At 38.8% G+C, this 26,033-nt stretch overlaps 1 protein-coding gene across 1 annotated transcript; it reads right to left on the bottom strand.

Moving 5' to 3' along the window:
* Positions 1 to 1,878: 1,878 nt before the first annotated feature.
* LOC106741936 (bone morphogenetic protein 1-like) lies at positions 1,879 to 22,822 on the bottom strand. The gene is made up of 15 exons (XM_014614387.1): positions 22,633 to 22,822; positions 15,511 to 15,663; positions 15,031 to 15,229; positions 13,035 to 13,301; positions 9,338 to 9,694; positions 9,097 to 9,275; positions 8,272 to 8,502; positions 7,861 to 8,085; positions 7,258 to 7,725; positions 7,079 to 7,201; positions 6,697 to 7,015; positions 6,147 to 6,438; positions 5,830 to 6,043; positions 5,196 to 5,446; positions 1,879 to 4,451 (listed from the first exon to the last, which is right to left on the bottom strand). Exons 1-15 carry the CDS (start codon positions 22,820 to 22,822, stop codon positions 4,293 to 4,295), a joined length of 3,627 nt encoding a protein of 1,208 aa, XP_014469873.1. The 3' UTR covers positions 1,879 to 4,292.
* Positions 22,823 to 26,033: the final 3,211 nt, after the last annotated feature.

Below are 26,033 nucleotides of genomic sequence, written 5' to 3'. Positions count from 1 at the left end.
TAAAGTCCGTGAATCTGATTGGTGTATGCTCTTAGACCGATATATGAGGATTTTGCCCACCCGTATCAGACTACGAATTAGGGATAGACACTGAATGGAATTTAACCGATTAGTATAAAGTTAACTAAACTTAAATTTAGTGAATTCCACACTGATTGGTCAAATTTCAATTAAATCTTCAACCCCTAGTCTGATACAGGTTTTAGGCCCCGGTAAATCGGGACCTAATGGCTTCTGCCCACGCGGCAACGCTTATCGCGCGGCGGAAGTTCGCCAATAAATTCCTAGTTCTTACCGAAAAACGGCACATTGATTGGCTTTCGCCGCGCGGCAAGCGTTGCCGCGTCCATTTAGGCAAAATCCATGTGCAAAAAAATTGCTGTTCACTCATTGAAGATGGTATTACATCTAGAGAAAATGTTAGGGACTCTAGAAATTTTCTTTCCGATAGCCAATCGGCACATTCGACGAACACGTACATCTTCAGTAATAGGTTCTGTATTTCTTTATTTCACGCATTGCGGCTTTATTTTAATTCACCTTGATCTTGCATCGACTTACCTTTAAGATTGCAATGAACATAGATTTCACACATATTTTATTCAAGAAATATACATTTGAAATTTTTTTACAAATAACGACGCCGTTACACATGCGTTTCCTACTGTTATTGTATGTACAGATTTGTTAAATAACGAATGAATACTTAAGACTTTAAAATGTTTTTTGCAAATTTATCTCTTACTCACATTTTTATTTCGTGTAACACGTTGCACAATATATCATATGGATTAATTTGTTGTCATCTTGTAGTATGAGAAAATATGCATAAGCAGTTGTGAAGCGTAGCTGAAGATAAATAGTACAACGTAATGGTATAGCTACTTATTCGCACAGTGCGGCGTCTATAGCACCAATGGCACTATATTATCACGTCGTTTTCCAAAGATTTAATCGAGACGACCTTCTATTATTACGTATGGATGGATTTGGCATTCAATGCTCTATAATTTTTGCTATAATAAAAATTTAAAAATTTTCGAAAGTAACGAACGGAAAAGGGGGGATGAAAAAATTTGACATTTTTTTTTTAGATTGAATACATCGTTGCAAAGAGTATAAAATACTATAAAACTTTTGTATGAGACTTTTTTCATATACTTCGTACTTTAGAAGATATTTGCTAAAAATGAAAAAGTCCGTTTTCTTCAAGGGATTGTTTCAACGTCGAGATACACCGCTAAAAAAAAAGGTATGGGATTTTTTATCTTTCGATGCTCTACAACATATCCGAGGCCCATCAAAATCGATGAGATACTGTTCCGACTGTTCCTTGTAAGTAACGTTGTACCTCTTATATTAAGTATCAAATAAATTACATGCCATTTGGATCAAGCAGCACCACTTGAATAAAGTAATATTCGGAACAAGTGTCGCTAAATACCACGTAAAATACAAATCGCTTAGAAGAATAATCCTCAAGGCTTCCATGATGTGAATTGATTTGGCGTCCGATTTAACGCCGTGTCCTTCATAAATCGACATTTTGTAAACACGTAAGTCTCCTTCTTCAAGTAAAATTGCTCTCACCAAAAATCGCTTAGAATTAAGGATAGCAGGATAAGTACAATGGGTAAAAGTGTAAGAGCAGTCGCAAGATTTGAGGCAAATTGTAAGAAAAAAAAAATTGTCCGCCGACACATCCTCCTCAATTTCTCCACTACAAACATGAACGGTACACCACGATGTGATTAACATGTTTTGATAAAACATTACTATTATTGATTCCAATTGTTCACAGTATTCGGCAATCCCCAACGAGATCCTTCCGAGAGACCTGAATTACCAATAACCGCTAACCGACTGTCATAGCGTGTATATAAAAAGTAAACGTTCCAATATTTATTTGACATTTTGATAAACTACTAAATGCCGCCACTACATATAAAACGACGTAGTATTTATAATTATCATCATCTATATACAATAAACGCACGTTCGACGAGATTTCGAATACTCTCTCATGCATGCGTGCATAGACACACATACGGATATTATACATTTGACATGTGTTAAAATTTGCACGCAATATTGTAACACTGAAAAAAAAAAACAACGAAATATCTAATCTAAAAACACTGTTGGCTCTCATATCATTTTAAATACAGTGCTTCCGAGCAAGAACTTACGGACAAGAACTTACACATATTTCCGTACATGACGATGCATTATACGCAGGATATCATGAAAATGTTGATCGTCGATATTATCAACCAGTATTATACGACGCTCGTAACATTGGGTATTATTATGCAAATTTCCATACTATTTTCCCGTTGCGATCCATTATAATGTGTCAAATGAAGCATCAAGTCACCTCGGCAGTGCCATATGAAAACGGTATCGACGCGTAGATTGATGTCTATTCATTATACATTATAGGTTTTTTTATACGTGATAATTATATATACGTATGTATGCTATTGATTCGCTGCAGGAGTTCCACTTATATAACGTTATATTTATCTTTCTCCGAATCAACCAATCGAAAGTATAATATCATTTAATGTATCATATGGCACATTGATATCCCGCAGGCCAAATATTAAATATGAAATATTTTTTTTGTTGACGGATATATTGGGTTGTCCGAAAAGTTCGTACGAGTTTTTCGGGTTAAAATGAAACGCAATTTTTGAATACTAAATTGAAACTTTATTCAAAGTATCCATCATTTTGTTGCACTATTTTAACCCATTTTTCCGGCAACCGTAAAATTTCGCCCTCGAAGAAGAACTTGGCTGATTTGAAGGCAAAGAAGTCATGATCTTTTACAAACGGTCGAATGTTTTCCCATTCAAAGAATTTAAACCAGCGCAATGTCCGGCGGATACAAGCCATGCAACTTCTTTCGAATGATCAAAGATATATGAGGTCTAGCGTTATTTTGGTGAAACACCTTTCCCATTTGCGAATTCTGACCACTTCTATTGGATGTTTCAAATTGTCCAAATTTTATGGTTCAGTTCCGTGGGAGCAGTTTATGATAAAAAATATCCTTCTAATCCCACCAGAGCACAACACATGAATATCAGTTTGTCTGGTGTTGTTTTTGTTCACCAGCTTTCTCGCACAACGTTGTCGTAAGAAATACATTTTTCGTCATGTTTCAGAAATGTGTCGTTGCGTTTGAGCAACACATGAAGATGGAAAATCAGTCAATGTTTGTTTTGGACAAATTATGTGGAACCTAAACATCATGCCGTGAAACGTATTCACCAAATGATCATGAATAGCACTTTTTTGGAACATTTATGATTTCTTCAGAGTGGGTTGTTTTAGATTATCCGAAAGAGTCCTCCGGAGCACTTCGCATCGTCAAAATTACCCGTTTTAAATTTAACTAACCACTTTCAAACGATTGATTGAGCATCCGTACACTCCAAAAATTTCGCCCACTCCGTCCGCGCAGCGTTTTTCCCTTCACCGTACTAGAAAAACATACCGATGATATATATTTTTATCTTCCATCTTCAAAACTCAGTAACAACGCACAGATTCAATCGATCTCAACCAAACATTTGCCGAGTCCTTTTTTTATTGGTGCTACAGCCCTTTGTAGGACTAGCCTATCTCTTTTCTCGCATATATTTGAGATGCGCACGCAAATTATATACATGAGACCTACGGTTTAACGTCGATTCCGAACAGCAGATTGTTTGAGGTTTTCATGGCAAACATATTCTCGGTGGTTTGCCAGCCCATCGGAAAGGAGACACGAGCGTATGAAAATATCTTGGTTCCACCGGTAGGTGAGACCTCTACAGTATAGCATACCAGTGCGCTGTCTGTCGAACCATGCGCGTGCTTAAACATTTGCCAAATGACGCGTTGAAATATCACTTATCGAACGATATACAGATATCATATACTTTCAATCGACAGCTTACGCAATGCTCCACAGAGGCATCCGTTGAAACTCGTACTTGTCGGACAATCCAATAATTTGTAACACATAATTATCACCACCGGTAGCGATTGAGACGTAAGGGAGAAGATATCCCTCCTTCTATTACAACAACCCTCGATCGTATTTAGTGTCGCATTAAAACAATTACATGATATATGATTACGAGGATTATCGATCAAAGCGTCGAACTAACATGTCATCCGATATGTAAAAATTACATCTTACTTATGACTTTATGCATCTAACATATTGTCGCGCGAGTGATGTTGTAAGTGTCGAAATAGTCGCTTCCAATCGACGGACAGATTGAGATGAGTAAAGATCAAAGATTTTCTTCATCGTCTTCGCCGCCGAGATTTTCCTCGCTCTCCTGCCGATCGACCGCCACAAAAATAGCCGCAAAGCCTTTGTTGGCGATCGTATCATCCGTTCTGAATCTTATCAACAGCGCTTCGTTCATCGACATAAAGTCAGTGGTATTCTGCAAATGCAACGACCATTATCGTTTGACGCTACGATCATACGTATGTCTCTATAGTCACTATAGGCACATTTCATTATGTACATCTGTTCCACAAGAAATTGTATAACCTTGCTTCAAGACAGTTGACCCGGTAGCGCCATCCGCTTAGTGACGTTGAAAAACATGCACTTTGTGCATCGTTTATTGTCATTACGAGCATTACTTTTTATCAGAGTGATTTTTTCCAAAATGACTGCAAAGCATTTCGAGTGTTACGATGCAGTGTTCCAAGAGTTGATGTTCGCATTATCGAAGCCACCTCTGATGAGCTTGACATACGTTGTGACAATTCAGAATGCATGGCCCTCTACATAAAGTAGTGTAAACACTACAAAGGAAGCTTATTTTTTACTCTCAAGCAACTGTTGACCACAAAGTGTTCTCTATGTTGATATACTCGGAAAAGAAAAAAGTAGTCGAAATCATACCAAGAAAGTTCCAAGCAATAATTGACAACAACCACCCAGACCCACTTTTCAGTCATTTTAACGATACTTTTCTGAGTGTACAATCTCTTTTCTTCTCTATTCTCGACCGTACACTTTCTTGTGGAACGTCAGATCACAATATCGTAATTAGAAATGCTTGTGCAATTTTCCTACGTGTGTAGACTGAACTCCCGTGTAACTTTAGTATAGAAAATTATCATCGACTCGAGTGTACAACTTTGGATTGTTCTCGTGATATTATGAATATACTCACGGAATTGCCGCAATATCGTCCGTAAGGTGGACTAGATGCGTCCAAACCAGAAAAGACTTCGACAAAGTCGTATCCACATTCGCTTTCGTATTCGAGGTGGAATGAAATGAAAGTCAGGTGAACGTTTTTGCCAAGCGGTGCCTCTATCGCCCAGTCACAGTCAGTTCTGTGATCGTAATTGTGATAACCGTATTTAGGATGAGAATACAAGTGCTTAGCTCTATCCGTTGCCATAAGGTGACCACCACAAGCTGTAAGAAAAAGATTTTTTTTTGCCTCACCATATAACAAGGGCCAGTAAGCGAGAAATCGTTAAGACAACGTTATTATAATTTTATAGCATGTGACAAATATATATATATATTTCTTAACGTTGTATACAAACGTCACGCTCTGATTTTAACATTTAGGGATATTCGATATATAATATCGTCGAGTAACAGCTTCGAAACATTTGTAAAATATTATGCCAACAAGTTTATAAAATCCATATAAAATCAATGTTTCTAAAGATTGATGTTATTCTCGCTCACTGGGCGGACACATGACGATGCATTCTTTCTGGGCGAAGGTATTTCTTTGACATCATGCGAATCATTGTTACCGGAAATTTGCGCGCGCGCTATGTGCCAACCTGTGCTATGGGTCGCGAGAAATCCTTTCCTCTGCACGGAAGCATCGCTTTTGAAGACCATGTACATTTGATTGGCGGTTGCAAGAATTGGATGTGGTTCCTTGGTACCGCAGAATCTGCCCAAGGTAATGCTGTCTGGCGAATCTCCGTCATAAATTGCTATGTGATCGTACGCGCATTCTTGATGCGGTTCCATCTCGAAAACTCGAAAAATCTGCAATTATTGATTTTTGTTCGTCACACGAGTCTCTCTTTTTTGCTCTTTTTTTGCGCCCAATATTATCATTTGCTAATTTTTGCAAGATGACACTACAGACCAATTTTATTCTGTGGCCCGGCCTCGTGGTGAAATGCCAAACGCAATCCTTACGGCCGGGATAATAATCCGGATAGTTGGGTGAAGTAATCGTCCCCATGGGCGCGGTGATCTCGTACTTGCAACCACCCTCTTTGCAATCGTGACCGTTTTCGTGAAGCGTAAAACCGTTGTGGCACGAACACTGGTAAGAACCTATCGTATTTTTGCATTCGTGCTGACACCCTCCGTTGTTATTCGCACACTCATCCATATCCGTGAAGAATACGGCAGCAAAGCCCGATTTCTGAACACTATTGAACAAAAGACAAAGATTGACATCGTACGCTTTCCTCCGAATATTTACGTCGGTGTAAGATGATTCTGAAATGAAAATGAGAAAAAAAGTTTGTTTTCAAATTCATGGTTCAGAGTACTAAATTTTGGTCATCCAACCACAAAACATCTGTTTCCCCGTTTTAGTCTATTAAACTTTCGGTGTAATGTTTCTTCGTAATATTCTTACACCGACCACCGAATTGATATAATTCGATGCATGCGTGATGTAAAACCTGTTGTCGGATGTGAAGGTGATTCTCATAAAATTGCCTTCGGATGTAATCAGTGGTGGCAATCGCGCACCGCAAAATATCCCGTGCTTTCTGTAAACATCCTCGCCGAGTTTGCTCACCACTTCCACTGAATCGTACTCGCATTCTTCCTGATACATGTTATTGCCCTCCAAGTCGAAATGTGTGAAGTTCAAAGTTATGCGATATTGAGGCGGAGCGATAATTTCCCAGACACAATTTTTATTTCCCGGATATGACTCGGGGAACGACGGACTCGTAATGGTACCGTTACTATCGTCGAAAAATCCACCGCATGCGTCTATAGGAAAAACGTAAGAATACATTCACGTCTCTCTTCGGGCCTCTCTCCCCGTCTTCTTACCTTCACAGTGTTTCCCGTCGGAATGCAGCTCGAAACCAACTTTGCAAGAACATTCATACCCACCGAGCGTATTGATACAATCGTGCTCGCAACCGTGGTCTGTTAATTTGCACTCGTCGAATTCTGTCAAAGTAAAAGGATTACGATGTTGTCGTACGTTGCGAAATGCTCTTACGCACCTTTCATAAAAGTCGCCGAGAAACCAGCCTTTTGTACGGAACCATCGCTGACGAATTTGACGAATAATTGATTACCCGTCGACTTGATATCCGGCGGTACCTTGTACCCGCAATAAACCCCGATTAAGGCTGAATCCTCGTTATGTCCGTCACGCACTTCGACATAATCGTACACGCAATTGTCGTGGTTCTCGATCTCAAAAGACTGAAACTTCAAAGCCACTTGATAGTCTCGAGGCACGGACAGTCTCCACACGCACTCCTTACTGGACTGATATTCCTCCGGATAATTTGGTGATTCTAGATGACCTACGCCGTCCAATTCGACATCGCCGCCGCAAACAGCCTCGTAATTCGCTGTGAAACCACGATGGCCGTTTTGTCGACTGGATGTTACGTATGTTACCAACATGCGACTTCCAGTCGAAACCACGGGCTCCTTCATCTTACCGCTGCCGCAAAATCGACCTGAATTAAATGAACGCGAAGCATGAGCGAGATGAAGGAGCGAGGAATGTATATTCTGGTCAATGATGCTCATTCGTTGTATCCGTATTATTCGGCATCTCGTGTAATTTGCGCGATCTTTTGTAAAAGTCTCACCTAATACGTTGCTCTTGTGCCAGTATCCGTCTCGAATTTCGAGGTAATCGCTGCGGCAGAAATCACTTTTGAATATATCGAGAGAGGTGATGTTTAGGACGATACGTTCCCCATGCGTCGCCGTGATCCTCCATTCGCATCGTTCTCCGTCGATAGACGGAGAATTGTTCGGGTGATTCGGTGATCCAAAGCTACCACTATTCTCCTGCAAAGTCCTGCCGCATTCTGTCAATTCGATCAATGTACTTAATCCGCGTTGCATTCCGAGAATATGTTTCAGATGCACAATGATCGACATTTCTTTTTATCATTTTTGAAGCTTATCATTCGAAACACTTTTGCGAAAACTAACACACGTGATGGATGGTCGTTGGAATTATGAGAAACATTCGGAAAATTTGAAATTCTTACTGTAACATTTGTACAAAAGATTCGTTTGCGCGATGTCGCCTTCGCTCAGTCTGATTCTCTGTCCGATTTCAGGTCTCTTCTTCCCATGGATTTCCATAGGTAGGATTGTGTCCAAATAAGTGCCTTTTGAGAAGGTATTCTTCGCATAATGCATAATAGAATCGTAGTCATAGGGTAAACCGAGCGAATTCACTTCCTCTTCCGTCAACTTATTAAAATTATATTCCTGACCTGTTGAAAGACGTAATATTAATTTTCCTATACATTCGCGACGTGAATGAAGAATACCCGGCGCGGTTATATCTACACGGTATATATACACTGTCGAGCGAGTTTGCGTGACGAACCACTCAAGATGCGGAAACTCTAACGGACGAACGTTTCTCATTTGGAGGACCACGGCCAACTCACCAATTGCTATATGATCCATCATTTCTAGTATTTGCCGCGTATAAATATCGGAATACGTTCCTGCTAATGATCGGTGATATTTACACGTTCCCGATAAATTAGACTATTAATCTGAAATGGAAACCGAGGCATACGTATATTTAGGACTTACGCGGCTGCAAACATTGCTCTGAGCACATACAACGTGTGCCTTGGAATAAATCCTACTCACGTTCACCAAACACCGAGCGAGAGTACATATATGTGATATATATTTATGCGTTCGATATATATTTCGACACGTTATCTCTTGATTCTTTACAATGAGTTGAAAATTACGATGCGTGCGATGACCTTACCAAACTTCTACCGATATGTACCGAAGCAGAATGTGATATTCCCGATAATTTATCAAATATTTCTTTATGCACTCACCGCTCATAATGTTGTCACGGATGATTTGCACGTGACGATCGCGATCCGGTCGTGTATGTTCGTGCCAAAATCCAACGACATGGCCCAATTCGTGTACTACTATACCAAACTTGTCGCAATTCTTCCCGATGCTGATAGCCTGCGGTCCATTACCTCTTTTTCCGACAAAGGAGCAACATCTGCCGAGGAAACATACATTCGTATCTATCCGCTTCACGGTAGCATTCAACGGACAACTCACCCACAAGGTCTTTCTGTAAATAGGATGTAATTGGGATGTTCTCTGGGTACCCTTTCCACAAATTTTACACAAGTGAAATTTTCCCAATGTCTCATCGCCTGCTTGAACAGGGCTTTGTGCGCGCCGGAAAAATTACCATCAATCTCGTAGGGGATTACGCCATGATCCCACACTCGTTCCTTCCTCGCGGTAGCCGCTCGACGTGCTCGAAACGTGTGTCTCGTCGTGCCACGTTTGTTGGCTATATATTTCGGTTTGTGTTCCATATCGTAAAATTCGATGGAACGAAGACGTCGATCGTGTACGGAAACAATTTCATCCGACGCATCGTGCGTTTGGCGATTGCGACGAGAGATTCTAAGGATGTAAAAAGGTACCGACAATAATACTCGTATGTAATATTTTCTCATACATCTTTCTTTTTTTTTTTTGCCTGAACGTTAGCCCTTTCGAGCATTTGTGTTGATTTGTATTGTGGTCGAATTGTAAAACCGCGACACCGATAACGATACGTGAAAAGGATGACTTTTTGCTGGCCCCCACTATTTTTACCATTTTTTTCAATTGTGCCAAGTTTTGTTAACATTGTGCCCTTTAATGAAAGAACGAAAAAAAAAAAGACAGTTTTGGGCAAAACATTACGAAATTCACGTCAATTGGTCAAGCGATGTATAATTGCACATCCGAGTTGGCATAATACACGAGCCATCACAAACTTCGCCGGCACAAAAATTTTAAGGCACTCTTGACCGCGGCCCTTCGCGCTAGCAGTTTATGTCCATAACTACGGTTTCTAGACTTTGCATCAAATTGCATATTCGAGCGTTGCGCCACAAATTTTGTTGTCGATGGTACAAAAAGGGTACTTTGTACAGAATACGATCGTTAAGGGCCTTTACAGTTTTTGTGCCGGCGAAACCGACTTGTGCTATGCTAGCATACAACTTAGATACGCAATTATACTCCATTTGACTAACTGATACAAACGTGAATTTTATAATGTTTCGCCTAAAATTGTTTCCTACAATTTCTTCAATTCCTTTCAATTCCGTTCAATTTCTTCCATTGTTACCTTTCGAAGATACTACTTTAGCACAATATCAACATAATTTAACTCAACTTGACATAATTGAAAAAATCGAAAAATTAATGGAAACTGGCGGTTTATTTTTCTCACTTTATGTATATATATAATGTAACACAAATCAGCACAACTGTCATGATAAGTCAACTCGAAAAGTGGAGGGCTAACTTCATTCAGGCTCTTCTTTCTCTTTCATAACGTCTATGACGCCATATAATTGCGATAAATCTGCGATAGTTTTTACTGAATAGACTCTTATCTTAAACTTGACACAAATATATATTGACTTGATTTACACACACGTGCGCGTACACTTTTTTGGCGGAGCATAAAGTAAGAGAGAGAGGGGGGGGGGGAGAGAGAGAGAGAGAAGACGTCGAAAACATTGATCACGAATGTCGATAAAACTGCGATAGACAACATAAAACTTATACGACCAGCGAGACCATAAGCCTGTTTTCGCATGAAACGTGTAATTTTAAAAGTGACATAAAACTCTTCCGATTCGAAAACAAGCATCCGTGGCGAAAAACGATTCTCCAAGTATAGCGATAAATTGGACCGCTGCACGCATTGATCGAAGGCATCACGTAACTTTTTACGAGAACGAACGAAATTACCATTGGACCGTTAATCGTATCATAAATATTGTTGCAACGATAATGAAAGTGTACTTAGAATTAAAACGGCCAACCGATCAAAGTAGAAGTGAAAAATGAGGAAGAAAAGAAAAATAATATCAATGTATGTGAAAATATTAGGTCGCGATATATTTCGAATGACGCGATTTGATTTTGTATTTCAAGTACCGCGAATCCTTTCCACGTACCGGATATTGTCGTCGACGAAACAGTAAGCAATGGTTGTATAATATTGGAAGGAACGAAATATTTCGCAATAGCGTGGGACGTCAAGCTGCTTATAAATCGCACACTTATATGCGTATTTGTGCGCACGGTTTTTCTATCGCTCGTTTACCAACACTTATTACCGAAGGCACGCGTAATTCTCCTCCGTTATTCGAGCCTACCAGCCAGCCAGTTCTAACCGCTAGCACTTAGGCAATAAGGCGTTCCTAAATCAGTAGGGCGTTACAATTAATTAGCGTCTCTCGCGTGCGAACTGTGCGGCGTAATTGTACGCCCGCATCGTGAAGAAACGAGGAGAAATATTTAGTGCGTTAATGAATACCGTTGAAATGTACATCATACTTCCTCTATTGCGTTTACCACGCTGTTGTCCCGAGCCCTTGTTTCGTGTTTTGCACAATCGTTATAATCACTAGATGATATTCTGACATGTGAGTTTGCACAAGTATACACGATCGAGAGGAGCAAAGATGCCAACGATTTGAGTTCGTTCGAGTTGTCGGTTCTACATTAAAAACGAAACGTATCACTTTCGAGTCACGTACACGCGTTACCGATGATTTCGCTTTCTTGTTTTAACGAAAAACAAACACGGGAACAGAATTTATGTTATTTATCGAGTATCATGTACCATTTCGCGTAGAAACTTGATAATGCACCCCGCAAACGGTATATATATACGAGTATGCTAAAGGGGTGAAAAGAGGCAAAAGGGTCGCGAAACGTATATACAGGGATTGGACAGAGCTTTGAAACAGGCTGAAAACGTGTGTGTTTACGGCCTATATCCGATATTGCGAAATACGATCCAGTCTCTTGAAAAGTCTAGAAAGGTTCACTTGCTGGACCGAGCTATATACTTCCTTACGTAACGATAGATAACGATACGCAATGACGGATACGCGGATCAAACGACGCGCGTACGTGTCTATTTCGCTATACCTACTGCAACCACCAGGATTCTTCCAAAGTTAAATTATTCTAAATTCGAGTTGACGCGAAGCTACGGAAGGCGAGACAAAGCGACACAACGCGTCTAGAGAATCGTTTGAGTCGACGATATTACAAAAACATGGTGGAAAATTATCGTCTCTCGCGCATCTAAAAGATGGAATTTCCGTATGACACTCTAATGTGGATGCGGTATACCTGGTCAGTAGACACCGCACGAAACGTCGTTGACAAGTTATTGGCAGTTCGAGGGCTGAAAATGCCCGGAGGGTAGTATCGGACCCTATTTTCCAGCTTTACGATGACGGGCATTGTTATTGGCATTGCGAGATGGCTTCCCACCAGAGGAAATATCATTGACGATACTTGGAGGTTGACGCTCTCGCCAGCGGTGCAAGTGGAAGACAACGTGTGCTGTTTAATCGTTCGTTGTGAAAATCGAGAAGACGCGATATTTTTATCCAAGTACATTAGCGGAGAGAAAAAATTTCATGGAGAATTATTTAGAATTAATTCAAAACGCAATTCGACTCTCTGATAACTCGACGCAAAATATACGAATGATTTTCACGCCAGTTTTCGTATTGCCGAATATTATTCACAATGCGAAATAGTAGCGACCATAGCAAAATTTCAATTCACTTGCCAAATTTAACTCACTCGAGCGATTAATCAATAAAAACATACTAGTATGAGAGATTTATAATTTGCGATTACATATGTGTATACAGTACACTTGATAGAAATCTATGATTATGTACCTATGGTACCTGAGATAATGCATCCTTCCTACCTTCTGCGATGATGACATCTGTGCCGTCGACTCGATAGACCTCGCGTTCTCATTTTAATTTGCACGATTGATGTCTCTTTGATGCTATCCGCGTAATCTATATATTTACTAGTGTCGGTACTCAAATTTGTAGAAGTAGGAAATTCAAGAAACGTATCATTATCGATCGATTGTTGTCTCGCCTTGGTTGATTCTGTCCTCGAAAGTTGTCGATGATGACTTGGTCGTCGACGTCTCTTCTTCGAGACTTGTGTCGAGGATTCCAATCTAATGGTATAACCGCATAACTGTCGATCAGTATCATCATTCTACTCGCTTGCGAGGGTCGTTCGTATACATGGCCTGATACGTCGCGAATTTCGTCCCAAATCCTCAGTAACATATTTCACAACCTTCCTTTGTTAGGTTTGATATTCTAGTATAATGCGATCGATTGGTCTTTGTTTGATAGTGCGCCAAAGTAAACGAGTAAATTTGTAAAGAATGGAGAAAACGGACTGAGTTGCAGACAGTGATAAAGTACTTTCATGTAAAAGGCTTAAAGCTCCTGACTACAACAGTCTTTATTTAATGACGTCAAAAGCAAGAAAAGATATACCAAGAATTCTTGCGTTGTATGTTAATCCAATAAAAAAATATATCCGCAAAATGACGATCGCACACTTGTAAAATTAGACCGACATTTTTCTCATACTCGTGCGATCAATAAATAGTCACATTAATTTTTAATTTTTCTTTTAATTTTCCTTTTCTCATGATTTTGTCAATGTTAATTTTACGATTATTTGATTGATTGTTCGACTACGAGAAAAGTGTTGATCCAATTTTACTAACGTACAATCGCCATTTTGTCTTTTTATTCGAACGCAAAAATTCTCAGCATGGTTTTCTGATGTCATCAAGCGTAGACGGTTGCAATGAGGAGCAAAGCAGATTCAACATTTTCAGAACTCCTTCATTCTCAGTGATTAAGAACCGTTTTCTCAAGCTTAAGCGTGTGAACGTAATGATGTATCGCGTAGTGGACGTCCCAAAAATGGTTACTACCGGCGAAACGATTGAAAATGTCCATCATGTGTTGGGTGACCGTCGCGTTGAAGTGCGCGAGGTGGCAGACATAATGGGCACATTGCAGTATGCATCCAATTTTAACTAAAGGTTTGAATGTGAAAAAACTCTCTACACGATGGATTTGCTCATACCGCAGCAATGACTGGAACGGCTTCATTGTTGTTTTGACACGTTTTCGCATAAAGGGATCTTACGCCGATTTATAACCAGAGTCCGCCATTACAGAAACAAAGAAACGATCAAGGCAATAGACGCACAACAATTTTTCGCCACCGAAGAAAACAAAACGGTTTTGTCAGAAAGAGAGGCGACTGTCTTTTTTTTTCAGGATTCACGCTGAATGATCGATATTTGAGAAAGAGAAAATAACAAATGGCGAGTATTATGCTAATTTGTTGCAACAACTGAGCGATCAAAGAAAAGCATTTGGGCAAGAAATAAGTCTTTCTCCATCCGATCAGCATGGCCAGATTTGGGGATTCTGTGCGATTTCCATTCGAACCTAAAGATATAGCTTGGTGGTAAGAGATTTTCGTCCGATTCGTAATCGCTGCTGTGAATGGTTATTTTCAAGACTTCATCGATTTACAAAAGAGGTATCGCTGTTTTGGAGCACTGTTGAAATAAGTGTGTCAAGATGGCGAGAGACTACATTGAAAAATAAAATTATATTTTACGTAGAAATATTGTGTTTTCTTTATTAGGCCAGATACTTTTTGAACGATCCTCGTAAATGACGAGCGTGTTCCGTATGTAATGCAATTAATCGATAAAATAGAAAATATTCCCAACACCTGAATATAACGTGTATAACGTAATGAAAAAGAAATGTAGACATAATGCCCGCATGCATACGTGCGTGTATGTTTGTGTGCTCATGTTTTTGTATTGAAACGCGTGATTTGATTCGTATTCATTGTAGTACCTGAACTCAAATCCCACGTCTTTTACTGCAGGATTAGTATCGTCGTTCCTGGCATTTGACCTAAAACCATCGGCAGACTTGCCATCCATGTTATATTGGTTGCGGTCTACCATGATCGGCTTCTCTTGAATGAACACCTTGTCGTGTTCACCGAGTACCTGTTTGTTGGCATCGTGTTGGTTTTTGAACTGGAGAATCTCTGTGTGAAACGAACAATCAAATCAGATTTGAGTTAATCGTACGACATAATAATAAATGAGAAAAATTTTCCACAAATTGGCCAAACCGTGCACAATTGCTCGGGTCGAATGGTCCAATCAAATATCCTAATAATTACGAATTGAAACATTTTTATTGTCGCAGTGGTAAACTGTATGATTATATAATCAAATGTCGATATTCGCACTATATATATATATGTGTGTGTGTGTGTGTGTGGGGGGGGGGGGATTGCATTATAGCATAATAACATATTTTTACCTGTGAGACCTTCCTCTTCCACCTGAAGACCTTCCTTCAATATCTCTTCTCTATATTTGTTTAATTCTTCCAGGTAGCTCTTATTTAACTTTTGTTCGCGCCATTCTGTATCGTATCTGATGTTTGGCAGTGCAATATCACCGTAAAACCCGTCTGAAATGTATCGAATTCGTATTTATCATTACATAATTCCATTAATGAGCTGAAAAAGAAAGAGAGAGAGAGAGAGAGAGAGCGCATTGCACGTAATAAATTAGAATTCTTTCAATCCGCGGCGTCGCAAGCGTACATACATCCCCCTGCGTGTTGGTGCCCGTTTCGGTTAATTAATTAGGCGTTCGCGCACGCGCACGATCGCACCTCGGTGGGTATTAACGAGGTTGAAATCGCCGCATTCGCGAGGACATATCCGTAAATACAGCTTCGTAGCAACGAATCGCAGGGCTGTAGTTGGATGATTCATCGCGAAATCATACTCATTTGTATTACTTGACGCGCGCAATAGTAGAGGACAGCCATTTATGATATAAAAAATATTTGTATATATATATATATATATATATATATATATATATATGATTAATTTCCACGTTATCTTTATTATTTTCTCTCTAAGATAGAGAATTTCGTTCAAAGACTTGTTGCGTCAAACCTTAATCGCCGTTGTGGTAGCTATCATTGTCATCCTAAGAGTCATGACTCTTATTAAGATTCTAATAATCCGTTGTAAACTCTGCAAATGTTTCGGTTCATTTGTGATATATAGAAAAAATATTTACACCTTTCATAGGATAATATGCGCTAAATACGGCCCTGTATAATTCCCGTACGCAATGCATGTATATGCATAGTGCAGTCGGTTACAAACCACATAATGCCAAACCCCTGTCCGTTTCGAATCAGTGATTTCATGCCATTCAGGCGGAAACATCGTCCGAAAGTTAAAATAAAATTGCATCGATATACTCCGTTCATATATTATTACAAGTGGTGAACACTTTGCGACCCGCTATTTGCATATTTTTTTATTATTCACGTTGCCCGATATATTCAATCGCGAATGGCACTAATATAAATATGCGTCTTCTTCTTATGTTTGTTTGGTTGTCGAGTCAAATCATAGCGAAAAATGATAGAATAAAAGTACAAAGGTATAAATTACTGTGTCGCTTTTGTTAGAAAATACGAAAATCAGTGAAAACAAACTTTTCATATAAAAGGCTGAACAAAGATATGATAAAATATTATATCCGAGATGCGATCGTCGGAATCGTGGCAGAGAGCCAATCGAGATGTCGGAACTGTTCCAATCTCCGAATCGATCTGAGAAGCCTCCTTTTCCATTTCCAGGACATTTGCAAGAGCACGCGAGATATGAGTGGGGTCGAAAGAGAGAGAGAGAGAGAGAGAGAGAGGGGGAGAGTTGAAAGGGAGGAAGGAATACTTTACAGAATGGAGTAGACAAGAGCTACTTCCGCTTAGCTAGATAGATTGTTGGAATTTTCACGTTGAAACGCTTACGATGGTTGACCGAACAATTCGACTCAATCATTGTTTATCTCGCCAATATTTTACATCAATATCTTTTATGTTCTTTATACGGAGAAAAAATTCTAATAAAAATTAACACAAAATTTTATAATGGTAGACCGGAATTATAACTAAAATTATGATGTGTGTTGTATTCTCTAATGATATATTGCACATATCCTTCTAAAGATTACAACATATATAATAATTCCGGTATGATCCAGCATTATAAAATTTTGTGGTAATTTTAACTACGATATTTTCCCCGTGTATACCTCATCGTCGATAATACCATTCGGGCCACTCACTCTGGAATATTCGAATAAAAAAAAGCTCAGTCTTTCTTTGAATTTACCACTCATTCAGAAAGAGACGTTAATCTTCGATACGCAAATTATGACATATTTACAAGAACATTCGCGGTGATCCAATCTCAGGAGACAATTGAAACGATATAAATTCCCAACAGTGCTATTGAAGACGGATTTATTATTTGCAAGAGGCTGCACGCGAATGAGATGCATTGACAGAGGAAATTCCAACCAGACTTGATATTAACGTCTGCTATTTTCATTCTCAACATAATGCGACGTACCGCATGCGTGTATTACATATGTATGTCCGCGGATTACGCGAGTATGTGTACGAGTGTGTGCTGTATTGATTCGAATGGAGAAGCCTCTCGCAGCGAGTCTCTATCGCGTCGGATTAAACGCTTGCGTACACTACTGACGTCAACTTTATATCTGTTTTCTCGCCATTCCTTTTTTCTTTCTCGTCGCACGGCAACACGGCAATGGTATTCTTTCACCGATCTAGATAATACAATAATATAAGTGTGCACGCGTCAGTTTTATACCAATGTTCGACATCGGTTTCCACGAAACGAGATGGAATCGCAAAGTAGCGTGTCGCGAACAAAACGATCAATTTAACATCGTAATTATTGAAAGGGTCGAACGATCATTTTTATAGGAAAAATGCGATTTAAAACATCAAAGGCCGGCAAGGGACTACCCTGTTGATTGAATATTCCCGAAAATTGATGGAATGCTATTAACTTCGGTAATAAATCTAATTATTATCATTTGGCGTTATAACCGTTGAATAAGCTGCAAAGATTAAGGACATTTTTCTATTCTATTTCGCAAATGATATTTCTCTTCCTTTTCCTCTTTCTACTCTTTTCGCTCTTTTCTCTGTAGACAACGCTTCCGCGATGATTAAGAAGACTATTTGTTCTTTTCTTCCCCCGCTGATGTTAGAACTCAGTCTCAGGAACCTCGGCCTCCTACATTTTTCTTTTCCACTCATACCACTCATCTGCCAGACTTTTGCAGCTGGTAACATTCGAGAGCTCCACCGCATCCCTTCTAACGCAACCTTCCGTTGCGGTTTTCCTATTGGTCTCTTTCTACCTACGGCTATACGATCCGGTATTCATACTTCCAGTACGCGCGGTACATGTGTTGCGCATCCGACATTCGGGAAACATTTTGATACTGCAATTTTCCACAGAGATGACGAACTTCCTTCTTCTTTTCGTGTTCTTTTTTCTTTTCTCGCACAAATTGATCAATTATTTTTCTTTGGAAATTATCCTGACGTTTATACACTTTTTATTTCATTTGATACATATTGCGCCAAAGGATCGAATTGAGAGAGGTGATATGTGTGTGTGTGTGTGTGTGTGTGTGTAAGACGAACCGACGACGACACGTACTAATCTTCGCGCAGAACTTTTGTAAATGAAGAAAACGTGGAACTTGTAGGAGGAACTTGTTATTTGTTTAAATAACAGTTACATCGTTTATTGAGAAATTGTGACATTGATGTAATGTTACTCGATACTTGCTGGGTTAATAATTGAAACGGACAACTTTTCTTAAAACATGATATCCGTGCTATACATACTGGGGTCATGATTAAGTCGAGAAAGATTGTATTATTGTAGAAGAATACATCGTCGATATGTGGAGCATGCAAGTACGCAGTTCCACAGCTAATTACAAGAACAGTCTACGTTATTAAGAAACGATCGCGCTCAAAGTGACTACCATTGTTATTTGTCGAGCGATAATAAGGCCGTGTCAATAGTGATTCATTGTGTTTACGACGTTTCTCAATAACGTCATTTTTAATTTATCCGCGAACAATGGTAATTGGCGGCGATGAAAGCTCGTGAAATAAATTTCAGACGTACGAAATCTCTCTAGTAGGCGATCTTCCTTTTTGCTACTATTCTTCCGTCACATAGTGTCTCTCTTTCATCCCATGTGTGCATTCGACCTAATCCCGAGGAATAACTTCTCCTCACGTTTGCGTCGCTTTCTGCTTCCTGAGTTTGATTCGGCTATATACCGTCGTTCTACATTCATCCAAAATAAATATTAATTAAATTATTTCTCTAATCACGCGCATGAATAGTTCGAAATAAATGAGAAAGCCAGCGGCCACAAAGATTTATGAACCCTTGAAAATTGAGAAAAGTAATATCATAGGAAATTCAAGTAATCCTCATAATTTGCCGGTATATTGGAAAATATAATTTCCTCGCCTGCAATTATAAAAAGAGCCGCTTCAACTGCGTACCAGAGAGAGAGAGAGAGAGAGAGAAAGATAGGGGGAAGGAGGAAGAGAAAGGGAGAAAGAAAGAGGGAAAAAGAGAGAGAGAGAGAGAGAGAGAGCAGAGGCATGGCGGAGGTTAAATGTTATCTCCCGATGTGATAATCGAGCAAACAGAAGGAAAGCAAAGCGAACGGCACGGCGTATCAACTTAACCGAGAATCGGTTGTAATCGATTCACAGTGCTTTACGAACGACTATCTCATGTATAACGGTGCTACTAACAGAGCTTCCCTTCTCGCCAGCTTGTGGCACCTCGTTTAATATTTTCAATTACATACAATATATAACAAATAAAGAGACTTGTTGCTTTTATCGATATGTTTTATACATTCGGTTGCAACACCAACTATGCGCATGCATTCTACCACGGGTCATAAGGAAACGAATCGTTCTAAACATATTAATCGTTCTAAACATATTAATATGCTTATTCTTAACGCAGCAACCTTGTCACATAGATTGGTGAAACATCGTTGCTGTATAGTATATTGCGTAAATGATTGTAACACGATGTTTCTCAAGATGTTCCACGTATACGCATGTTGGATGGTGTCGTTGGACATATTACACCTTGCATACCATATTTCAATTTTGATATATCTTTTCTCCTTACCAGTAATATAATCATGATAATTATACATCGATCGAAGATGAAAATATCGATTCCGCGTGTGCGTACGATGAGTAAATTTTGCGCGGCATTTATGATATCTTAACAGTCGCTAATGATAACTATAAAATTGCGAAAAGTCGTTCGCTAAGACCATCGTACTGATTGAGAAATATATTCAACGCAATATTCTTAGCTGCGTTAATTTTTCGTGACGCGTTACTATGCATACTTTCATCTATTTTGGGCCGTACTGCTCACACAGAGATATATAGATTTTGTCTCTCTCGTCCAATTTTGAAGAATATCAAGACACGCGAATAGACAGGCGATAAATAAAAGAAAAAAGATACACGAGCTTTAGAGCTTAAAAGCTATAAAAGCAGGATAAAAAACAAAAGGATGAAAAAGAGAAAGGATAAAATCGTTGAAAATATTTTGGAAAAGATAAAATGTACGCAACACCACGAGTAAGCCGACTAATTGTAAGCGGAACTGAGAAACTTTGAAGAATTAATGTATTTTCATAAAAGTTCACCAAATATCTCATCAATATTTCACTGGACATCTAAAGAGAAGTGGAAAGGAAAACGTCGTTTAAAAGACGATGTGAAATGTGGAGCTTTGCAAAGGTAAAAAATATGATTCATGGAAGTTGCACTCTTCGGCGAAAAATCGCCACATGTATGATCGAGTTCTACATGCAATCGGGACAAGAAAAACTTGGAGCACGTATCAGGAGCATGTACCAGCAGGATGCATTATAGTGTTATATGAGAACACGCGATCTCTCAACGGTATTCGAGCGGTGAACTTTTTCTTCGGCGTTTTAGAGCAACACAAAAGAGCGCGACGTGCTCTTTTCCCGCGTTATGAAAATTAGAACTGCTTAATTGGGAGCTAAAAATTCCATAGACCATAACGACAAAGCATGGTCTCAATTGACAGCATCTTGTTAAAAATACAACCGAGCAATTGTTTGTATCGGGAGTAATTTCTCGTCGACCTGTATCGATCCAGATTGCAAAATTCTTCGCTGAGAATAAAGAGTTCAAAGGCATTTGATCGCGTTGATTAAATTTGCTAATAGCAAGATGTACCGTTTCTTTTACGGTAAGCTACAACAATTAGCAATAGTCGATAACAATCAAATCAGTGACTACTTTATGTAGCGAAATTATCTTTTACCAGCTATTTTATTTAGCTATTGTATCATTCTCAAAGGAAAATTAATAATTTTCCACACAGGATCCCACGCTTTTGAAAATTAACTCATTGTTAACATACACTACTGTCTATTCTATTTGTCGATTGTTAAATGTTGCTTGATACATACAACAGAGATTATAAAAAATTACGAATGATTGTAAAAATGATATCGGCTATTAATTGAGGCAACTTGAGAAACGGAGAAGGAGTTGCAAGCATTGTTATTCTTGAAAAGATTTACGGGAAAGAGAAAGAGAGAGAAATAAGATTAAGGATGAATTAAATCGAAATATTTTTAAGATTGGAGCTAATCCTCCCCCTCTTCTCCTCTCCCTCTCTCTTTCGTTCAAATATTATCGCGATAACAATTTAGATATTGTTTAAATATTAACATCGCCACGATTCAATATGTTTCTGGAAAAAATATCTTTCTTTAGAGGCAAGTTAACGCCCCCGAAAGATACATCGCGCCGCTTGTCATCCCCTTCCCCTTGCTTTGCTGTCGCTTCGTCTACAGTTCTCGCGACACTTTCAAGATAATCATTTCAGGAGGAGATGTCTCTACCACCCTACTTTGGTAATCCTCAACCCTTAGTGTCAGATTCGTCTTGAACATAATAAGTTTCTACAATTCTGAGAGAAGTGGAGTTACTTGACAAAAGATAGGGACGACCGATCTATCCGTCTGTCTGTTACTGATATAATTATCAAAAGGTTTTATTACCCAATTGTTTAGATAAGGAGAGATGACGTTTTAAAAGACGCAAACTCACGTTGAATACCTTTTTAATTTGTTTTCAAATGATAACTTTTGTAAAACCAAATATAATTGAAATTTAATAGAGAATAGAATGTATTATTATGAAAGCCGTGATCATTGAGGAGAATCTGGCATAATTTTTTCTATTGAATAATCTGGCATTATTTTTTTAGAATCAAACGACCTCTGTGTGTGTGCGTTTAGGAGAGAAAATAAAAAAAGAAATATATTTGTACCAAATTAACGTTAATAAAGCAAAGAGAAAACATTGTACCATCAATAACGTTTCTTAAATAGTACGGCGCGCAAATTTATTTTCCACTCTACCATGTGACAGCCTAAATGATTAGGAAGCGCAATTATCACGCTCTTTCCCTACGCTTACCAGCCTTACAAATGTCAATGTCCAAATCTCCAGTGATAATATGCGGGAACTTGGCGATAAGCAGCTCCTCGACGGAGAACCTACGTTGTCGTTTATCCCGTTGACTCTCACTAGTAACATCTTCGACAGCTCGACTATCAACGGTCTCCGTCAACAGACAGATGATCGTTAGTATCCAGAATGACTTCATCTCGAAGTTATCGCATGAAATATCAACACGATAACGGCGGCGGCGGCAACGAAAACGATGTCGACGACAATGACAGCGGCGACAACAACAACGATGACGACGACGACGACGACGACGGCGGCGACGACGACGACGACGGCAAAGACGGTCTCGAATACCAATTAGATCGTAGCAAAGCAAACATACTAATGCCCGCGCGTATACATTTTCATATCGATGAATAAAACTGGGCCGCTCACTCACGACACAGTGTCAAGTTTTGGTTTTGGCTAATTATCGATCACATTGCTCCCAATTCGCGATCACATGTGAAAGCGTTTAATAAACGCGCGAACCTTTGTTCGCACGGAACGCTTATGTGCGATAACCGCGTAATTGTTATCGAATACGTTCGTTAAACGGTTAAAATTGAGAGTGCAGATCGGAGCAGTCCTTGCATGGAGAACGTGGAGAAAGAACTGATCGTTCCTTGCGGCGTACACGACGCGTCGTTCGAAAGCGCGCGCTCACGGTCGCGCTCGCGATCGCACTGGCATTAAGTCGGGAGAGGGATGGAAGAGGAAGGGGATACATATACGTATGGTATATATGTGTATATCCACAGAGGGGATGCCAGGAACAACCGGTCTCCTCCCTCGCAAACTGTACGGCACGAGGGTGGCCGCGATACTGACCGAGCTTCGGTACCGGGCCTAGACGGAGATTCCTCGTGGCGTAACCACGTATGAATATTTCTTCGTTATGACGAATAAAACATCTCTGCACAATTGTTTCATAAAACAATCAGGTTTTACAACGAGCGTGTGAACACAAGCTATCTCGCATCATCTCGTCTCGCCCCTACGAATACCACTTTTGAACGAATAACTTACAATTTTTAATTCATTGCCGTAATCGCTGCAATTAGGACACACGCTTTGACAATTGTAAGGTGATCGGTGGGCGGCCGATAAAAATGATTTTTATTTATACAAAAGACAGTATATATGTAAGCTAGCAGCATTTTTTATGTACACACGCGAATATTCCAAAACTGTCAAATTTCACGTTTGCTCCTCCGCCCTTGGATCACGTATTTTATGTCCCACACACGACTATCCGTATCGGATTACTGTCACGGTGATACGGGATCACCCTTTACACTGAAAACACTGCTCGTCTATTCGAGAGTAAGTGCGTGCTGTCCGGAAATGCTTAACAAGATTAATCTCTAAAAATTACGAGGCAGGAAAGGGAATAAAGAAAAAGAGAAAAACGAATTTTGTGCCTCTTTCCAGCTCATAGATCGTGACAATTATGTCCGATGGGCAAGAGAGAAAAAAAAATTAAATAAAATTTTTCTTCACGAACATGAATTCAAGCCATATTATTTTCACCGTAGAAATTATATACTTCATTATTTGCAATATTTTACTTCGGAAAGAATATCGTTTAATTATTTTAATCTCTCTAATTGCTAAATTGTCTACTGTATTATGACAAATATAATCGTTATATAAATGTATATATTTATATAATATTTATATACATGCTGCGTGTGTGCTCCCCTCCTATTTAAATTCTACGATGGGTAATCTTTCTTTTCTTTTTTTCGCGCTGATATCGCGTATTTGAGATAAAAATAAATATATAGATGAATGATTCGTAAAAAATTTGGTCGCTCTTAGGAACGAAATATCGAACCAGTTTGATAATCTGCTTTATCTACTGAAGTCTTCTATTTTATCATCTATTTCACTCTATCAACAGTATAGTAGTTGAAACGAGATGGTGCGCCAGATGGTAAATTGGCAGGCAGATGATACATCGGTATGGTAATTATCTACCAGACATTGTCAATTGCGTGTTGCGACATTATCGATATTGAAATTTTAAGAAATGAAATTTTGAAAAATGATGTGTGGAAAATGAAATTCTTGCAAAATTCAGCACGCGATATTTAATAATATTTTAACGCAAAAGTGAATGTATGATAATACTATTTTTCAGGATGTATCTTGAGATATATGCTTACTAGAAGTTTTTATCAAGAATAAAAATCGGATAATCGATGCTAAACTAATCGCACACTTGTATCGAAATCAATTTTTTTCTTGCTAGGCATTAATTTTAGAATATAGAAGATAGGAGGTTACTGTTCAAGATCATCGTCTTAAAAGTTACACGTTACGTGTCTCATTCGTATTTCGATTGACGCATCTCCCGTTTTTAGCCTCTCACATCTGTTACAATTTTTTATGTGCACTCGGTAGTTCTCTCATAGGATTTTTAATCAACTAGACGCACCGAAGATCATCGTTATTTATATTCATTTTCTATATAACATTCTCTATTTTAATATTAACATTGCACATTTTATTATTTTATAGTATTCAATATTCCCCCCTTACACTCCAACCATTAAAATATTTATATAATGCGATAAATTACAACCGTCGGATGTCAAGGTGAGAAACAACCAATCGATGTCGCGGAAAACAATGACGCTTTTTTGAAGTGAAGATTTTCACACTACTTTATATTGAATAAAATACATTTCTTTTCAAATATTCCTTTGCTTCTTTAAATTGACGATATTTGTAAAATTTCATCTATCATCAGAGTTTCATAATATACGAAATGAGGGAAAGTATAATGTAAAAAAGTGAAAATATTCCATACGCTAGTGAAATTCAATGCATCACTTTGTTCGGTGAATGGTTGGAGTTACAATATATGTCCCTGCATACAAACATACCGAAACACAGAAAATTACATTATATGTCGTAGTTATAGGTCATGCGAGTTCAGGTGTTGATCGTGTCAGCATGGTTAACACAGTTTGTCCCGAGTACTACACGAACAGCCTCTTGGTTGAATTAGTTAACCGGATGGCTCGATTATATGTCAAATAATATAGAATTATTATAGAATTATCATGGAAAGAAGTGAAAAATCGAATCAACTATTAGTTTTGAAAAAAATATGAAGATGCACTCGTCTGACCAAACGAGATGTCCATTTTTATCAGAACGGTGGAATCGATTGTTGAATCGCAAAACAATTGTTTACTCAAGAAGCAGCAATGTTGTGACTCTGTAAATTCGTACGGCATCTCTTTTTTTTTTTTTTTTAGCACATCGATTGTCGCTACACTCTCAACACAAAAAACTTGTTCCAAGAAATCATAAACACGATCACAATTGATAAATGGAAATGAGTCGATTCGCGC

This window comes from Dinoponera quadriceps, unplaced genomic scaffold (genome assembly GCF_001313825.1).
Source record: "Dinoponera quadriceps isolate SergipeBrazil2010 unplaced genomic scaffold, ASM131382v1 scaffold458, whole genome shotgun sequence".
Taxonomy (NCBI): Eukaryota; Metazoa; Arthropoda; class Insecta; order Hymenoptera; family Formicidae; genus Dinoponera; species Dinoponera quadriceps.
This window is presented reverse-complemented; position numbering and strand designations above follow the sequence as displayed.

Bases quoted from the DNA above. Each gene is read 5' to 3' on its own strand.
- LOC106741936 (XM_014614387.1), bottom strand. From the start codon at position 22,822: ATGAAGTCATTCTGGATACTAACGATCATCTGTCTGTTGACGGAGACC. The intron at 9,695-13,034 runs GTAGGAAGGATG...TTACATCCTTAG, and splicing joins AGATGTCATCATCGCAGAAG to AATCTCTCGTCGCAATCGCC. The intron at 6,044-6,146 runs GTCTGTAGTGTC...CAATAATTGCAG, and splicing joins CGGGCCACAGAATAAAATTG to ATTTTTCGAGTTTTCGAGAT.